Source organism: Triturus cristatus, chromosome 4_2 (assembly GCF_964204655.1).
Source record: "Triturus cristatus chromosome 4_2, aTriCri1.1, whole genome shotgun sequence".
In the NCBI taxonomy this organism is placed as follows: domain Eukaryota; kingdom Metazoa; phylum Chordata; class Amphibia; order Caudata; family Salamandridae; genus Triturus; species Triturus cristatus.
In genome coordinates this window covers 563,796,137-563,813,330 of record NC_140586.1, presented here as the reverse complement: position 1 = coordinate 563,813,330, position 17,194 = coordinate 563,796,137, and the positions used below count along the sequence as shown (strand labels likewise).

The following is a 17,194-nucleotide window of genomic DNA, read 5'->3' as shown; positions in this document are numbered from 1 at the left end:
AATACACATCAAAGCGGGTAGACTTTACAGTAACAGCGATTACCATAAAAATAGGAGTATCCGCATTGCACGCCAATCAGCACCTGTTTTAAGGAGGAGCCATTGAAAATAGGCGAGGGTTTTTTGATTGATGGGTGGCAGGTGTGTAATTTGACTGCAGGTGACGTACCTGCAGTTGATGGCTTGGCATCCTGTTCCACGTTGCCATGGATACAGAATACAGCTGATTTCCGTGAAGTCATCCGCTTCAAAAGGCGTTATCTCTTTTTACACGTTAATTATTATTTTCAAAGTTACTTAACAACAGGTTGGATTACATTTCACCTCCAGCCATGAAAGCCAGGATCTGAAGGGCGGAGGCTGTGACTGGCTTTAAGGCGGCCTCTCACTGCGTGGATACAAGCGAGCCCCAGATAGGCCAATCTGCAGCCTCTCACTGCGTGAAGAATGCATGGTGGCTTGAACAAAGTACGTTAAGGAGCCCTTCGAACCTTAACAATAATGATGAGAGCCATGGCGTGATTTTATAGCGCTTATCACCACCGTGCTGCATTTTCACAGCGCTGTAAATAACCTTCAGAAGTGCTTGTGATTAGGAGAAGTATGCCATGGTTTGCAGTATTGCATGATCATAACTACTGTCCTCGAGGGCTTCCTTTATTGACAGTGGGACCTGTGCCTTTCCCTTAGCCTTTGAACAGCAAAAATACATTGTTCTTTCCCAGCGAAGACGAACTTGAGAAAACTGCAGTCCCAGGTGGCAAATATTTACTTATCAATAGGCAGTCTTTGAATTACTGCTTTGTTCAGCAAGATAGCAAGATGACAGTGAGCTGACTGGGGCACGTCATCACTTCCACTGCAGCAGCTTTCCTGGACGGGCTGACAGATGACTCCATCATAGAGACCAATAGGCCCGAGTCAGGCGGGGGACTCTCTCCCGCCTGGAAAATACCCCCTCCCGATTTCTTTTTCGAACTCTCCCACTGTGCTCGTCTACACCAGGGCCGGCCTTTGGTGCGCGTGCGTGCTGGGCCACGCAGACCTCGCGAGGGGCGCAGGAGCTGATAAGACATATGGCTTGGAAATGGTTTGGTTGTCTCTTATTTGTGCACGGTGAGCTACCCTCATGCATTATGGACGTCAATAAACCAGCTTCCTGAAGTCTCTTACACGTTAAACTTTTGTCCTCGCAGGTTGCCAGGATACTGGAAGTTTCTGCGGCGACGCGGAGGATGATGGGAGTGAGCTCGGGCCTGGAGCTCATTACTCTGCCCTTCGGGCACCAACTGCGCCTGGACCTGATAGAAAGGTAAACGTTCCCGCCTTTCGTGGTCTCTGATAACAGTACTTGGCATTTAGCCGAATGTTTGGGTAACATAACAAATAAGACATGCCTCTTTTATGAGAAGACGTGAGGGCAGCGTGAAAGTCTACTGCGTGTGGCTGAAGTCTATATGTCAATGACGTAATTTGTATGCCAATGAATTCACACTGCTGCAGACCTAAGCAAGAGTAATTACACGTCCTTTTTCACTAGGTCCTTTTTCACAATCTTTACATCTTAATATCAAGAAACAAAAAAAACGGAATAAAGGCATAACACACATAAAACAATTACTTAAGTTAGTGTAGTACATGCCCTAACTGGCAAAATACCTAATTCGATGATTAATGGAGTTGCACATGAAAGGAGCAGTTCGCAGCAGTTTGTTTACTATAATTGGCAGGCACGTGTGTTATGGGTGTTGTGTCACACAGGGCAGGGCAGTTGCTATTCATACAGAAGCCCATGGGCCCACCAATAACGACCGCTACAACAATTGACGGTTGGCACTTAACTTTAATGGTGCGCTGCTCATGCATTTCAACCACCACCATAGCGGGAGAATGCTCCCTGAATAAAAGTCATGACATCAGGGTTAAACCATTTTTCCCAACCGTGAATGAAGGGGGCCGCCTGCTTAACCTTGCCCAAATAATATTAGTGCCTCTCCTGAGTTATATATAACAATTGGCAAATCTCTGTGCACTGGAGCAGAAGGCACGATGATACATGTTAGAAACAGACAAAGATACGGCTATAGTGTGCTGTTCAGCTGACTCCAGTTTCAGGAAGCAATGGAATGCGAAACTTTGAGGAGAACTGAAAACAATAATTTGGTACGCATTTGGCTTGTTTGAGGTCTGCAGTGGCACTTTGCTGCAAGAATGGGGAATGAATACTATGGGGCGGATTCACAAACGCATGTAGCAGTACGATAAGTGGTACTCCTGTAGTACTCTTTTTAGGTACTGTTGCATGCGCGTGTGATTTGCCTTGAAACAGCCAAATGCCACTCACTAAAAGAGCAAAGAGGGCACAATCCTTTCGATTTATACTGACTTGATATGAATATTTCTGCATGTTCCCATATTGCTCACATTTTCGATGTTTTGGGGCAATTCACAAAGCCATATAAGAGTACTTGAAAGAGTTTTATTGTACAGCTACTTTGCGTACTCCAAAATGCTTTTTGAATAGGCCACTGGACCTCTATGGCTTTCGCTCCATGGGCAACAAGATCTTAACCCCTTCAGTTCCTCGCCCTTTCCCCCTCCTGTGCCGGGCATTGTATTAGCGGGCGGGGTCCATGACGAGATAGTCTCGTCATGGGCACAGCGCAACCGCGCTCCATGACGAGACTATCTCATCATGGGCATAGAAGAGGTTAAAGCAGATTCTGGCTGACCAGTCCAGCTATTGTGTCCTTGAGCATCCTGTCCCATTTTACTGTGGGACTCGTGCACTAATCGGACCTCCCAGCTGGAGCACATTGCATCATGTCACCAAAATAATGTGTTCCAAACAGCCCCTAGGGCACGGAACATTGAATAAATGACACATTACCCAGAAGATTCTGGAAAAGAACACACTGACGTATTCCACTACTGGAATATGTATGCTCTTTGGTATTATGGAAGCATTATACATATGCAAGACTTGTATGTATTCATCAGTAATAATTGTGTCATTGTCACAAGAGAGAAAGCCCCCCCTTAACTGAAACCATCCAAATTAGAAGGGCATCAATAAACAGTAGCCAGACTACTGTTTAATCACTATATTTTTCACAGGTCCGAGTCAATGAGCACTGCCCCTCCCCGCGATGCATTCTCGGTGCTAGCATAAATATAAATGAAGCAAGTGCCCATGACAGTGCCGTGCAGGGTTGCAGTGCTAGACTAGGACCTAAGGGAATGCAAAATAAACATATAGCTTTTCTTAATTACAAAATGAGTGTAACTCATTCACCCCCTTTGCACAGGACTGTTGAAGAGATATTTAGTAGGTTTGTCTGATCCCATGGCTTGTTGGGCTGCTGTGAACAACAGGGTGGTGGTGTTAAAATAGATTTTACATCCACCACGTAATTTGTTTATGTGTGGTAGGTAACTGCTGCCTTTTGCACCCTCTGATTCTAGTTCACTGTTGTGATGTGACATCGTTCTTGATGGGTGACGAGTTTCTTTTCACATAGAACCCAGACTGTTAATCTGGGTTCCTTCCGGTCTGAGACTATGGAACTAACCAAAGGAGTACCTCAGGGATCCTGTCTCAGTCCCACTTTGTTTAACATCTATGTCGCTCCTTTGGCAGGTTTCTTCGGGAAGCTAGGTTTTACACCCATTTCCTATGCTGATGATACTCCTGCTTTCCTTTGACAAACAAGATCCCAATGCCCAGTCCACCCTCTCAGAAGGTATGAAAACTATTTCCAGCTGGATGAGACATCATTTCCTCCAGCTTAACACAGGCAAAACAGAAATCATGCTGTTTGGTGATGCTCCTTTGAGATGGTCTCCAAGCTGGTGGCCTACAGAATTAGGACCAGTACCGGAACCCAAGACTGTGGTAAAAAATCTAGGGGTTCGATTGGACCAGAAACTAATCATGAAAGAGCAGGTCTCTACCACCATCGGCGCCTGCTTCCATACACTAGGTCTTTTGCGGAAAGAATTTCCTTTCCTCCCTATGTCCACTCGCAAAACCCTAATTCAGGCACTAGTATTGAGTCGACTAGACTACTGGATTGCATTGCTGATCTCAGCCAGTGAAGCTTCACTGAATAAATTGCAAGGGGTCCAAAACACCGCTGCAAAACTGGTCTCTAATGCCCCTGCTCTCACCCCCTCTCTTCATCTCCTACAGAAACTGCATTGGTTGCCTGTACAGAATCGGATTCGCTTCAAGCTCTGTTGCATTGTGCATAGATCCCTAAATGGCAAGGGCCCCAGTTACTTAGCAGAGAAATTCAAAAAAATATCAGCCTCCCAGGACACTATGCTCAGGGACCTAATCTTTACTTGTGGTTCCACGCTGGAAGAAGGCCCGGTTGGGTGGGAAAGCCTTTTTCCATTTAGCCCCCATCCTCTGGAACCAACTTCCAATTAATTTGCATGAATGCTCTGACCTCCTGAGATTCCGCAAGCTCTTGAAGATCTCATTGTTCTAACTTACTCCCTGTTTCTGCCCAGTTGTGCAGTTCACGAGCGCGGAGATACCCCTTGGGGAGTGATTCAGGCGCTTTATAAATCCTAAATCCTAAATCAAATCAAATTCCATTTCCCATGTTCGCTATAATTATCAGAGGTCGGACTCTTATATGGTCCTTATTGATCAATAAATGACACAAAGGTGTGAAAGAACTTTAAGATAGGAAGGAATCTAAATATGAAAGAGATGTTGAGACGAAAAAGTTCTCAGTTGAACTTGATTGATGTTATGAGGCTATACATTTAGTTTTGATTGGCCAGACTTTCTCAAAGCTTGTTGATGTGCATGAATGTATGTCTCTGTGTTTATATAGAGAAAAACTAGCTGGGTATTGCAACGGAATTCTTTGGGAGAGAATTTGAGTTTATGACATCAAGCAAGCGCAGTTTGGATGAGCTCCAGTGCGCAGTAGGAGCTAGAGGCTTCCTGTTTAAGACTAGACAGTAGGCTTCTAATTACAATTTGCCAGGACGTTTAAGACAGCAACGTTCTGGATGCCGGTAATTGTTTTTGCATTCATTAAGACAGTGTTTACCAACAATTTAAACAGTGAGGAAATTAAAGACATTGTTGCTAAAGAGGAAAAGATACACAAGTATGTCGCAGGAGAACTATGTTCTAGAAGCAATTATAGTATGCACTGTGCGCTACAAACACAACAAAATAAATAGCAGTGATATCTGTGATGGCCAACAATTACTTTCCCGGTGTTCGAATATAATTTGTTAGGGCTTCCGGTTTAATTGTATTTATTTTGTAAACTTTTCGTTTTAACCGTATTTATTATTTGATAATTTACCTGTATTGATCCATTTTTATTTTGCTAAAAAATGAAGCTGCAACTAGTGTATTTCCACTTTTTTTTTTAACTGTTAAGGGCACACTCGTATTTTATTACATGTAACCACTGATAGGGAAAGATGTGGAGGAAAGGGCACCTAATTTAGCTTGATTTGTGTCTTTTTTGACACGAGAACGTGAGATTAGGTGTGCACTATCTTGGGCTCTTTCTTCATACCACACTGCTGAACTTGTGATAGAATTTATTTGTATGTAACTATTTCACAAAGCAATGACCAGACTGTTTTAGCTAACAAGGCACTGTTGTAAGATTGTAAAGAGTTACATCGGGCAAATAATTACATTAAACAGATCATTGAAACGTGTGAGTGCTGTACATGCTACATTGCCAATGTGCTTCCTCGTTTTCCCTTAGACACAGCACCATGGCCATTGGCATAGCAGTGGACATACTGGGCTGCACGGGAAATCTGGCGGAGAGGACCACAACCCTGAACAAGATCATTCAGGTCGCCGTTGAGCTGAAAGACTGCATGGGAGACTTGTACGCTTTCTCTGCTGTAATGAAAGCCTTGGATATGCCACAGGTATGCCACTGTCAAGTAGCCAGACTTGCTATTGTTCTGCATTTTGATTTCCTCCTCTCAAAGCTGTAAACATTTCTATACGCTTGATTGTTATCTGTCACAGCAGAAGGACAATTTAGTCTTGGAGTTGCCCAAGCAACATCCTTAGAACTCTACGTACTTCACTTCAATCCCCACACCAAATCCAATACAGACAGGACAGAGCTCGGATACCACACAGACAGGCAGCAGAGAGGACAAAAGGCTTCCAGGTTGATGGATCATTGTGAAATCGCCAATACTAGTTTTTCCTGGGCAAATCAAGAGCTGAAACTGAAAAAAGGACAAGAGTTCAAGCTGAGCCGACACGAACCTGCCCACACCCTGCTGCAAAGGATTTCGGTCACCGTAGGTCATATTCAAACAGAAGACTGTGCCACAACGATGGGCCTCAGTGCCAATTGCTGGTGGCTGCCAGGTTGAAGCCTGGCTTTTGGGACATAGCGCATCCCTTTACTCCTGAACTCATCAGCCTAGGAACAATATACAACATCACTTTCTTCAGAACGAGGAGTTGATAATTTCATCTTTGAATCGGAGTCACCCCTTACCAGCTTTCACTGGTTCTGGTCTTCTGCCCTGACCCATGTTCATGACCTTTTCATAGTATCTTCGTTTGCACAGAACCACTGATCACTTCTTATAAACTTGGTACTGCTCATGCCTACCGACTGTCTGCAAATCTATCTCCTTCTAGATTGTAGTCTTATCCTCATATTTTAAAATATCATTGTATACAGGGCCGGCTTTAGGGCGGTGCGACCGGTGCCACCGCACCGGGTGCTGGCTTCCTGGGGCGCCGTATTTGAAAGTTTATTATGCTTTTGAAGCACCTGCTGCAGCGCTTTTTCCCCCGGCAATTACCAGGCCTCATATAAATGTCAAGATAACACGTGTGATTAATTATCTTCCTGGAGAGAGATCAGCAGTGTACCAAGTAGATTACAGAGTGCGTATGATGTAAACAGATCAGCAGGTTACTGCTTTCAAAAGAGGCATCATTTTGTTACTTGCAATTTATAACTTAAAGTCCCAATAGAGAATAGTGAGCTATTAACTTTCCTCCTAGAACTGCATACACACTGCAAAGTATACATTATTAGAACATTGATGAATGTTGCAAGAAGGGTTAATTTGGCTAGAAATCGATTCTTATTTTTAAAGAAAACTCCCAACTATGCTGTTTCTTTTTCGACTCTGAGTTTTTGCTTCTCCACACCAAGCACTCTTGAATTATACTGCCTACCAGTATGGGTGACATGTTACTCCTACACTTTTAGTCCTTTGGCTTATGTAACATTTCCTATACACTGATTTACACACGTATGATTGATTGTCTCTGTGTAATGTGCATGTGATGCAAAGTGCTTGGACACCCTACACTGGTATGAGTGGCGCTATATAACGAATTCAATGCATCTGAGAGTGTATGGTTATGGAGACTTGGTCACTGTTAAAGGGTGCTAGTGAGAGAATCCGTGGTGGAGGTGGTCATTGGGGGGGTGCCAACAAACATGGTCGCACAGGGCGCCACCAGCACTAACGCCAGCCCTGATTGAATATAAACCCATCTTTCCACCTAATTATTAACATACAATCTTATGTAATGTACCTCAACCTGTTAAATCATCCAGCTATAAAATCTAAATTAATAATGATAATTTGCCTTGCATCAGGCAACAAACTGCACAGTACACCATTGGCCAACACACACAGCACACACACCTGCCGCCTAATTCCAGTGGCCCGTAAAATAATTAATATAAATATGTAGTAAACAACCAGGGGCGTAACACAGGCCCCTGTGGTGCAGAGGGGGGCCCAACCTGTCAAGCGCCCCCAAACTCTTCACAGGGGCTCCATAATGAATATCTGTGAGAAGCTGGGGCCCACCTTCACCTTCTGCCCCCCTTCCCATCATTGTGCATTCCTCCACTTTAAGCATTAGTGGATCTCGCGTTCTAGTTTCTTGTTTCCACCCTCATCACACTTTTGTATGTGTAGTCTGGGCTCAACCAGACCCACACACGGCGTACAGCACTGCCTTTCTAAGATGCCTGTGCTGCAAAACATCTATTTTGTAGTGTACTTTACTGTAGATTACATCTAGATTTGCGGTATATCAAGTGCCTACAGAAGAAGGAAACGCATTCACAAGAGCTACCGTACAGCCTCACTTTTTTATTGTAAGGGTATTTTGGGAGGAGAGGTGGGAGGAAACCTAAGTTTGTTCGTGGCTTTAGGAGGTGGAGAGTGAAATGCCCTATTGTTGATGTAACTTTCACTGTTTTGTGAAGATCTGCCCTTGTTGGAGTGGTGTAGAGCGCCGTAGATTAGCAGAGGTATGGCCTTATTGTGACTCGTAAGAATAATGATTTGGAGCTATTTTATTGAGCAACCATTAACTAATAGTAGACTATTCTTATATGGCATTCATATGCACTCTAGCAGTACATTTCTAAAAGAACCGCCTTTTTGTACAGTGTCATACCTCCACCGGTTGCTTCTGCCCATTTACTTGTTTTGCCGTGGGTCTGAACGACAAAATGTATTTATTTCTGTGCATAATTAATTAAAATGATACTTGCTGCGTATATTGAGCTCACTGCCAGTAGCACACAGCTTGGATGTACTATACTACTTGCTGGATAATGGATTTGACAGGATAATTTCCAGGTCAATAGAATTGTCATGATTTGCCACTACATATATTTTTGTTTTTTCTAGATTACAAGACTTGAACAAACATGGACCAGTCTACGACATCAGTACACACAGAATGCAATAATTTACGAAAAACAATTAAAACCCTTCAGCAAAGCTTTACATACAGGAGACGGTAATAACACATTTTACCCGCTTCTTGCTATCGTAAGCTTTATTGTTCATTATGGTAAAATGTAATATTGAAATATGTTTGGGTTCAGCTACTCCAATGTGCTATTGAGATGAAGGGGTTGAGAAAAACGATTTGCATTCCCGAATAAAAAATAAAAAAAGTTGGTGGATTTATTTCTACAAATCTTCATACACACTGGCAGTTCGAGTATGACCGTAGACTTGCTTTCCCTTAGCAGTGCAGCGTACTTAGTGCGGACATGAAAAAGCATTGGTAAAGCCAATAGGGACGTTTTTTACATAGCATGTGGACATATAGACATCCCATATACAGTTATATATCCATACACACAACAGAGCAAAGTAGGCTTCCTTTTACTCCCAGATAGTGGATTTTACAGGCAGTTACACTCACTGACACCACATGTATACGCACCTCTGTACACAACCAACAGACAGGGTTATATAACTTGGTACAGCCATTGATTGAGCCAAAATTAGCCTCGCAGTGGGCCCCTGCATTTAATGACACCATTAAACCAGTTCTAGGATTTTGTCCGAACTTTGTTGTGGTTTTTGGTGTTTAAGCCCATTCTTTTAATGGCAAAAGCAAAACTTCAAGTCTCTGAACAGAGGTCTTTAGGCTGTGTGCTTGTCCACAAAACAGGCATTTAGGCTCTCATTGCAGCCTTAGCTTGGCTCTCTGTGGGTATACCACACCCAAAAATGTAAATACTACTGCAGGGTGCAGTCATTTCCAGGCACAATATTACAGCCCCTTTACGAGATGCCCTCAAAGGAATGGGTAATTATTATAGAAATCGGTGTTAATACACTCATTTCTGCAAGGAATTCCTACATTCTGGACTGGTTTTTAGGGATTTGTTTTCCTGGGATTTAGCAGGCGGCTTGCTGCGTTGGAAATTCCTGGGTGTGGTTAGGGTGCATAAGATATTAACAACTATCTTGGAATACCTGTTTAAGGAGAAACTCCTTCATGTGCCCAAATCAGTAACTTCAAGATACTCAGAAAGAGTACCCCGGTGTTTATGATGTTGGCAATTTCACTTATTTACATCAGCGGCATTTTATAATCGAGTAAATAAAAAAGCAAGTCTACAGCATGCAGTGTTTGAAATGCCTTCACTAATCTGAGCTACCAACTTTTTCATGCGCTTGTATTTACATTTGCCAATAAACAATGGGTACTATGCAATACATTTTTGTATTTGGGGCAGAAGGGAATAATATCCCTGCCAGGCAAGGAGTACAGTTCTATCTAAACTCACACTTGTTTCACCCAATGCCAGTATTCTATACATTCTGTGAAGACGACATTTTTAAGTGCAAGCAATGAAAATCTTACATGCCAACGTATGAGTTAAAACTCCATCTCTGAGGTATACCATTTGAGTACCTCTCATTCTCTCAGCCAGTCGCTCCTATTGCACATACATTTTCATTAGCAGACGTTAATAAAAAGTCCAGCTGGCTCTGGCTGGGGCTCATCCCCAATAAAAAGTCCTACTTGCCTGCACGAATTGTCGCTGTACAGTAAAGGTCATTCATCTGGCCTAGATTGATGGGGAAACACTCATGTGCTCACCATCCTCAATCCATGAAAGGTCGTCTTCCTTACAGACCACAACCTGATCATGGGCGAAGGCAATTTGAACACATGTCCTTCGACTACGATGAGCTGCATTGGTTTCCCTTGCCAGGTTGCACCCAGTTCAATATTTACCACATCATACAGAAGGCTCTCTTTGCAAGAAAAAGACTAGTTTGCCACAAAATAAGAATAGAAGAGAGCCAGAAGGCCAGCAAAGAAAGATAAGAGTCAAACATTATCTATATATTCTCGGACACTCTGGTACTAATTCAGAACTTCAGCCCCCCACATTACCACAATGTATAGCCCAGCCACCCTAACAACTCCTACTGCCCTCATTTGTATTGCAGCTTCACAATGACTGACCATCTTGATTATGTACGTATAAATGACTTGACCGGCTCCTACTCTTATTGTGTGAACCATATCTGATCCTGGTGTAGCCAGGCCCCGCCCTCCTCACCTTTGTATTCTGCTATGTACAGAGCTACGTTGCTTCTTGGGGCTATGTCCACACTGTAAAAATATCCAAATAAAATAAGTGAAAGCAAGCCAATACCCAATCACTAGGTCTTCTGTAAACAAGGCCGGAATGGGAACTGAACCCAGCATTGGCAATCAGCTCGACCAGCCCCCAAAGGGCTGGGGTGGGGGGGTGCTCGGGCGGGGGTGCGAGTGGAAAGCACAACTTTCACAGCCACTTTTGTTTCAGGTGGCCGATATTGCCGCACTGCTACAAAACTGGCCGCCTGTAACAAAACTGACCCCACCCTTCCGGGGCAACGCCCGGTGCCCACTATGGCCAGTCCAGCCCTGTCTATAATGGACGTTTTTATGAAAAGCCTATTCACAATTTATCGAAAACTAAGAGCAGGATTTGTCTTTGTGCAGAACAGCTGACCCATATTCATTCATTGAATGTTTAGGAAATGACCAGAAGTAGTGCTTTGCCAGAGATTACTACGTTATTACATGATCATTTTTGTTGTTTCATTGCAAAATTGTGCAATTCGTAAACCATGTGAAAACAGTTTTGCCACATTTTGAGGACATTACACAAAATATGAAATTGCTGTCTGCCATGTTACATTTTACTTATCGATCTATTCCAGAAACACCAATGACCCCTCCCAACATAACAGTACCGCTGTTGATACCACTCATCGTCTTGCTCGAGCGACAGGACGTCATATTCGAAGGAATGGACGTGTGGGAAAATAATGACCAAGGTTGCGAAATAATGCTGAACCACCTAGATATGGCACGCTCCATAGCCCAGAATGCAGAGACATACAGGCTGAATGCAGAAAAGATATTGGAAGGTAAGTCCAGGATCAAAAGGAAAAGCGCAATTTAAGTGCACTGGCATTTAATTAAAAAAGACACAACCATTTTTGAGTGCTAAGAGCACCAGAAATCAACCTGTACAGTTTATATAATGTTTTATTTCACTGACGAGGCTAAAAAGGGCTTCTATTCATGTCGGGGTCCTGGGCACTGTTCCCAGAGCTGGTGGTTGAAAGGGTGTTGGTTGCAGCTGGGTCTGTATTGGAGGGGATGGCTGCTTGGAAACTAACATTTCCATAATGTGTTTTTTAAATTTTAGATTCAGAATTCAAACACAGGAACAATGTTCTCCATTAATGTACTACATCTTAATCAATCAGAAAAAAACTCCACGCAACAAACCACACCATCAAGGGCGACAACTAGGGAAGGAAATAGCAGCATCCGAGGTGCTAAGGATAGGATTACAAATCAATCCCGTGATGTCAATTAGAGAAGCGTTTCCTAAACGTTTTAGAACCATGACCCAATTTTTAGAACACCAAACTTTCGTGATCCACCTAGCTTTAATGGACTTGAAGCTGGTGATTTTATAATGTACTAAAGCATCATATGGTAGCACACTGCCATTTACTGACCTCACATTTTCAATTGAAATGGCCCTTACATTTGCACAGACATACAGTTTTTATTGATGGCACTATATTGCTCACAAATGATAATGTGTGGACATCGGGTTTCAGTGAATATTGAGCATTTGTGCACCACCAAGTAAAGAGTCTTGATTTGTTTTGATTCTTTGATCTTTAGTTCCATCACACTTCAGACTTGTAAACAAATGTGCTTCATTTTTGCTTTCATAATTGCTGAATGTGTACAGTTCATTACCAGGTATTTACATTTTGTTGCGTTACAAAAAATGACATTCTATAGCCCTTCCTTTCATACGCCTGTACACCAGTAAGATCATAACACAATTCAATTTACTTTTCTTTCTCTGGCTGCAAAGCGAAATACGTTTGTAAATATCAATCCACATGTTCAAGTAGCAAATTGAAAGACGACCTAGCTTGACATCTGATCTCTTTCCATGAAGCGCAGCATATGTGAAAAGATGAATAAAGAATTCAAAGGCATTTTTTATTTATTGCTTGGGCTTTCTGGTTTTGACTCAAAGTTTGGGAAACACTGCTTTAGAGCTTAATAGATGATTGATGCGACTTTCACTGTGCATGGGATTTTAGAGAATTATTCCCATGCATACCACCCCAATGCGAGGTCGCTCAGGATGGGCCTGCCCACATAAAAATAAAATACATCCGCGTTTCCTTCTAAGAAATAAATTTGTTAGACATCAGAAGTTACATGAGAATGTTTATTACAGCTTCCTTCGGTGTTGCATGGCAAGCGATTTTGAACACATTTTCATGTGCCTCTCGCCATTCCAAGTCTCAAGCTGGTGGTAAAGAGGGGTCCCTTTTTTAGACCTGGCTTGACAGCAGAAGTGTTGGTGTACCTATCAATACAAATTCATTAGAGTGGGCTTTAGCTCCGCCCAGAGCAGTATTGTTCTCTCACCTCATGCTCTTGACTATTTGGTGTATCATTCCCCCCTCCTATAGGGTGCTTACCTTGCAATGCTTGAGGGACTATTTTACATTACAAAACTACATTGAATCATCACAAATTACATTATTTTGTATCATATTAAACCTTTTTAACAGAAACCACTCAATTTTCACTGCAGTAAGCTTTCTTTTATAGTTTTAGTTAGGACTTGGATTCTTTCTTGCGAGAGCACTCTGTAGTCCTGGTACTGGCAAAGGAAACTGGCCTGGCTTTAACCTGCCAAGGTAGGCATGCACAAAAGATGTTTGCATACGTTTGCACATTAAAGCCAGATCTATTGGGCTTGCCAGGGCTTCTTATGTGTTGCCAGACACTTCCTTTTAAAGCACAAAAGACTAATTATTCATAGCTTTGTGTAGTTGAAACATCATAAAATAGGTTTATTTCATAATCATACAAAATGTGTACTTAAGCGTGATGCCTCATGTAACTGCCTTAGGGCTTTCTCAGCCGTAAGATAAGGTACGAACCCTGTTTTTATGTCATGTTCAGTTTATAACATCTGATTTCATAAACTGATGTTTTGCTTCCCCTTAGGTTTTAGGCCAGATGAAGAGATGAGTGACATCTTCAGGACAGAGTTTCAAATGAGACTGTTGTGGGGAAGCAAGGGAGCACAAGTCAATCAGAGAGATCGATACGAGAAGTTCAACCAGATTCTAACCGCATTGTCACGGAAACTCGAACCTTCCGTCGTGAAGCACCTGGACCTGGAATCCAATCACTGTAATTAGAATGAAGCGCCCTTTCCAAGAATATGGACTGGTCGGTCATTTATAGCAAAAAGTCACCCACCAGAGACTGTAAGCCTTCATTGACAGAAGATACTTTTAGAATGGAATGTACATTTCACCAAATCTATTTATTTAAATATGTTTTAACATATTAATGGTACTACTGATTAAATTATTTATTTTCCAGTTAACATTTCAATACAATTATTAGGGGAGGGAGGCATGTTTGGACAGCAATCTTGTCAATCATGGACTCTGACGTTGTACAAATTAAACATTGTAAGGTCCGCCCGCGGCAGTCAGGATTTGATTGTAAGAGTGCCAAGCACGACAGCGATTAGAGTAAAGTGCGTGGAAACTGAAAGCAGTGACCAAGTGCATTTTGACAAAATGTATCAGTTGTATGATATGCCTTAACGTAAACTGTATATAGAATTGTGAATAAAAGTAAACTTCACATACCATGCAGACTGCTGTATTCAATAACGATATTATAACCCTACAGTGCACTTATTTTCGAATTAAATACAATTTCGTCGTGCTGACAACTATTTTTCAACCTGCAATAGGTTTGTAAATATTCAGATAATTAGGCATATAGTTTGATTAAATAATAGCAACTTTAAATTGTAGTACAAGTCACAATTTTGCCATCATACGCTCTGCAAATATTTTGTTACTAAACCTTCCTGAGCATCGTTTCACATGACGAAGCACCTTGAATGTGGAAACAACAAGAAGAAGTAAAGATATTTATCTTCGTTGCGTTTCTGGTGAGGTGACGTACAATTCTGGCGTATTCCCTGGTCTACCAGTTTTGGTAAATCTGGCAATGTGTCGGAATCCATGGGTGGAGCTTGGAAACACCCACGCTCCTCCCATGGCATGCCTCCCTGCAGCAAAGTAATGCGAGGCAGCAGTTTACCAAGTCATCTCACTTTAGATTTTGCATCGCCCTGCATCCCCTTGCATGGTGCAGGGCGACGCAAAGCCTTTAATGAATTTGGCCCACTGTGTTTTACATCACATAGAAAGGTGTCAACTTTATGCAGATAACAACCCCATCCTGCAAAGCGTTATGCATGTCTCATAGTACCAGTGTGATTGCAGGATGACAGATCAATATTTAGCATCTACCTTTTATTGGTGAGGAAGGCTTCTTTCAATTGGCTATGGCCAGATTACAAAACAAAAATGAAATTGTATATTAGGAGCCTTCCCTTTTGTTGCTGTCAACCTCATACAGTCAAGGAACACAATGATGAATCTAGATCCTGCAGGCGGTATTCTACCAGAGTATTGTGGACAAAACATCAATATGCAAAAATATTTGAACCCTAAATATTGAGTGCCAAAATATTGTGTTGGTGAGTATAAATATAAGTATAGTTCACAGCATTTAATTCCACAAATATTTATTTTGATGACATATCTCCTTATGGTTTGTAGATGCTGAGTTAAGGATAATAAATCAATATTCTCTCAATATTTGATTTTCGATTTTTAGGTTTTGACATTTGTGCATATCAATATTTTACCAACGAAATTCTGAAATATAACCCCTATGGTAATTTATTGCCACTTGCTACCATCCAGTATCTTCATGTTACCAGCTGAATATCCTATAGGCATTATGATGCACATCAAGTGCTCTGGCTTTTCACAAGATTTTGATTTGCCCATTTTACTTAAAACTATCTTGCAGAGGGGAGGAGCCAAGATGGCGACCGGGACGGCAGCGTAGACTCCCGGCTCCGTGAACCTCCGCATCCCGCACGGATATCCTGCACGAGATCCTCAACCTGTGCTACGCGGTCGTGTTTCTGAAGGAGAGTGGCACCCGACTGTGTGACTCCGAGGTTTCTGGCTGCGGTATCGCCGGAGAAACGAGCATTTGAACTTTGCGGCCTGTGCGGCCCTGGAGCCGGGACCTCAAGTGGACGCCGTGGCCGGGTGGCAGTTCAACAACAGCGGCCTGTTGTGACTGGGCGGAGGCGGTCCACCGGAGCGGTGCCAAACTCGGCCTACATTTCGTCGTGGTCGTTTCCACTGTCAGGTGTAGCGGTCCGAGTGCATGCCCGTGGGTGCAATTCTCGGACCCTCCGGTGGCTGCCCCTGCCTTTGATGGTGAGCTGCCCGGCTGCCGCCCGTATCCTGCCCTGATCATTGCGGGCCGCCCCCGGCTTTTCACGGGAGCGGGTCCGTAGTGGGGACGACTGTTGCCCGTGACCACGCAACGGATAACTTTTCGCCTGCCCCCGGAACCCGGTCACCAGCGACGTGGCCATCGAGACGCTTGTCCCAGGGTCCCGGCCCCGGTGAGGGTCGGGCATACTTGGCGGCCATCTTGTTGCGATGAAGCCTACCATCCTGTCCGCTGGGTCGCAGCGGGCTTGTGAGAGTGCGACTTTTGGGAGTGTGGCGGCGCGATCGCAGAGAGCTGTGCTGGGGTACGGCGACCTCCTCGAGGCCCTTGGTGCTCTTCACTCCTCCTTGATTCATGGTGTCGGGGTCTTGGGGAGTAAGCTCGACGGTGTGGCGTCGGCGTTGGGGCAATGGCGGCCCGCCTGTCCGCACGTACATAGGGACTACCCACACTGCGCACAGGAGGACACTTTGGCGGCCACCCCTGAGGTTAGTGCACGGCTGGACATTCAGGCCAGTATGCTACAGTGTGTTCGTCCAGCTGAGGGCCCGATCTGTCCCGGAGGCATTGGACCTGAGTGGGGTGTGGTAGCCTCGTCCCGTACGTGCCCTCCTGCGACCCAGGGACAACTCCAGCAACTATTGTCTGCTTTGGCTGCTTCTGCCTTCCTGGACCTTGAGTGCAGTGCATATCCTGGGGCAGCACTGGGAAGCCTGTTTCTCCACGCTGCGGACTGTGTTGATGCTCAGAGACTTCCACCCCACCTGTGTGCGTCACTTCTCGGACGTTTTTGGACAATCCTCTACCTTGGAACGTCGGATATGGTGCTGGGTCGAGGGGTAGGCATGGGCAGAATTCCAAAGAGTGGTCAGGGATAAGGCGGATCCTTCAGGGGTGGTCATCTAGTGGACGGGCGGGCTCAGGGGTTGCGTGCTCTCCTGGCATAGCTAACAGCATAATAGGTGCATAGTGCTCCCCATCTTT

General features: G+C 43.7%; 1 protein-coding gene across 4 annotated transcripts in view; it reads left to right on the top strand.

Moving 5' to 3' along the window:
- The window catches only part of BCAR3 (BCAR3 adaptor protein, NSP family member), a 261,862-nt gene extending 247,336 nt beyond the window's left edge, over nucleotides 1-14,526 (top strand). For all 4 annotated transcript variants that reach the window (XM_085602205.1, XM_085602208.1, XM_085602209.1 and 1 more), the window contains 5 exons: nucleotides 1,197-1,312; nucleotides 5,754-5,925; nucleotides 8,692-8,803; nucleotides 11,527-11,736; nucleotides 13,868-14,526. In XM_085602205.1, the coding sequence (XP_085458331.1) occupies nucleotides 1,197-1,312; nucleotides 5,754-5,925; nucleotides 8,692-8,803; nucleotides 11,527-11,736; nucleotides 13,868-14,064 (807 nt within the window). In that variant the 3' untranslated portion in view covers nucleotides 14,065-14,526. The remainder of the gene's footprint in view (nucleotides 1-1,196; nucleotides 1,313-5,753; nucleotides 5,926-8,691; nucleotides 8,804-11,526; nucleotides 11,737-13,867) is intronic.
- Nucleotides 14,527-17,194: the final 2,668 nt, after the last annotated feature.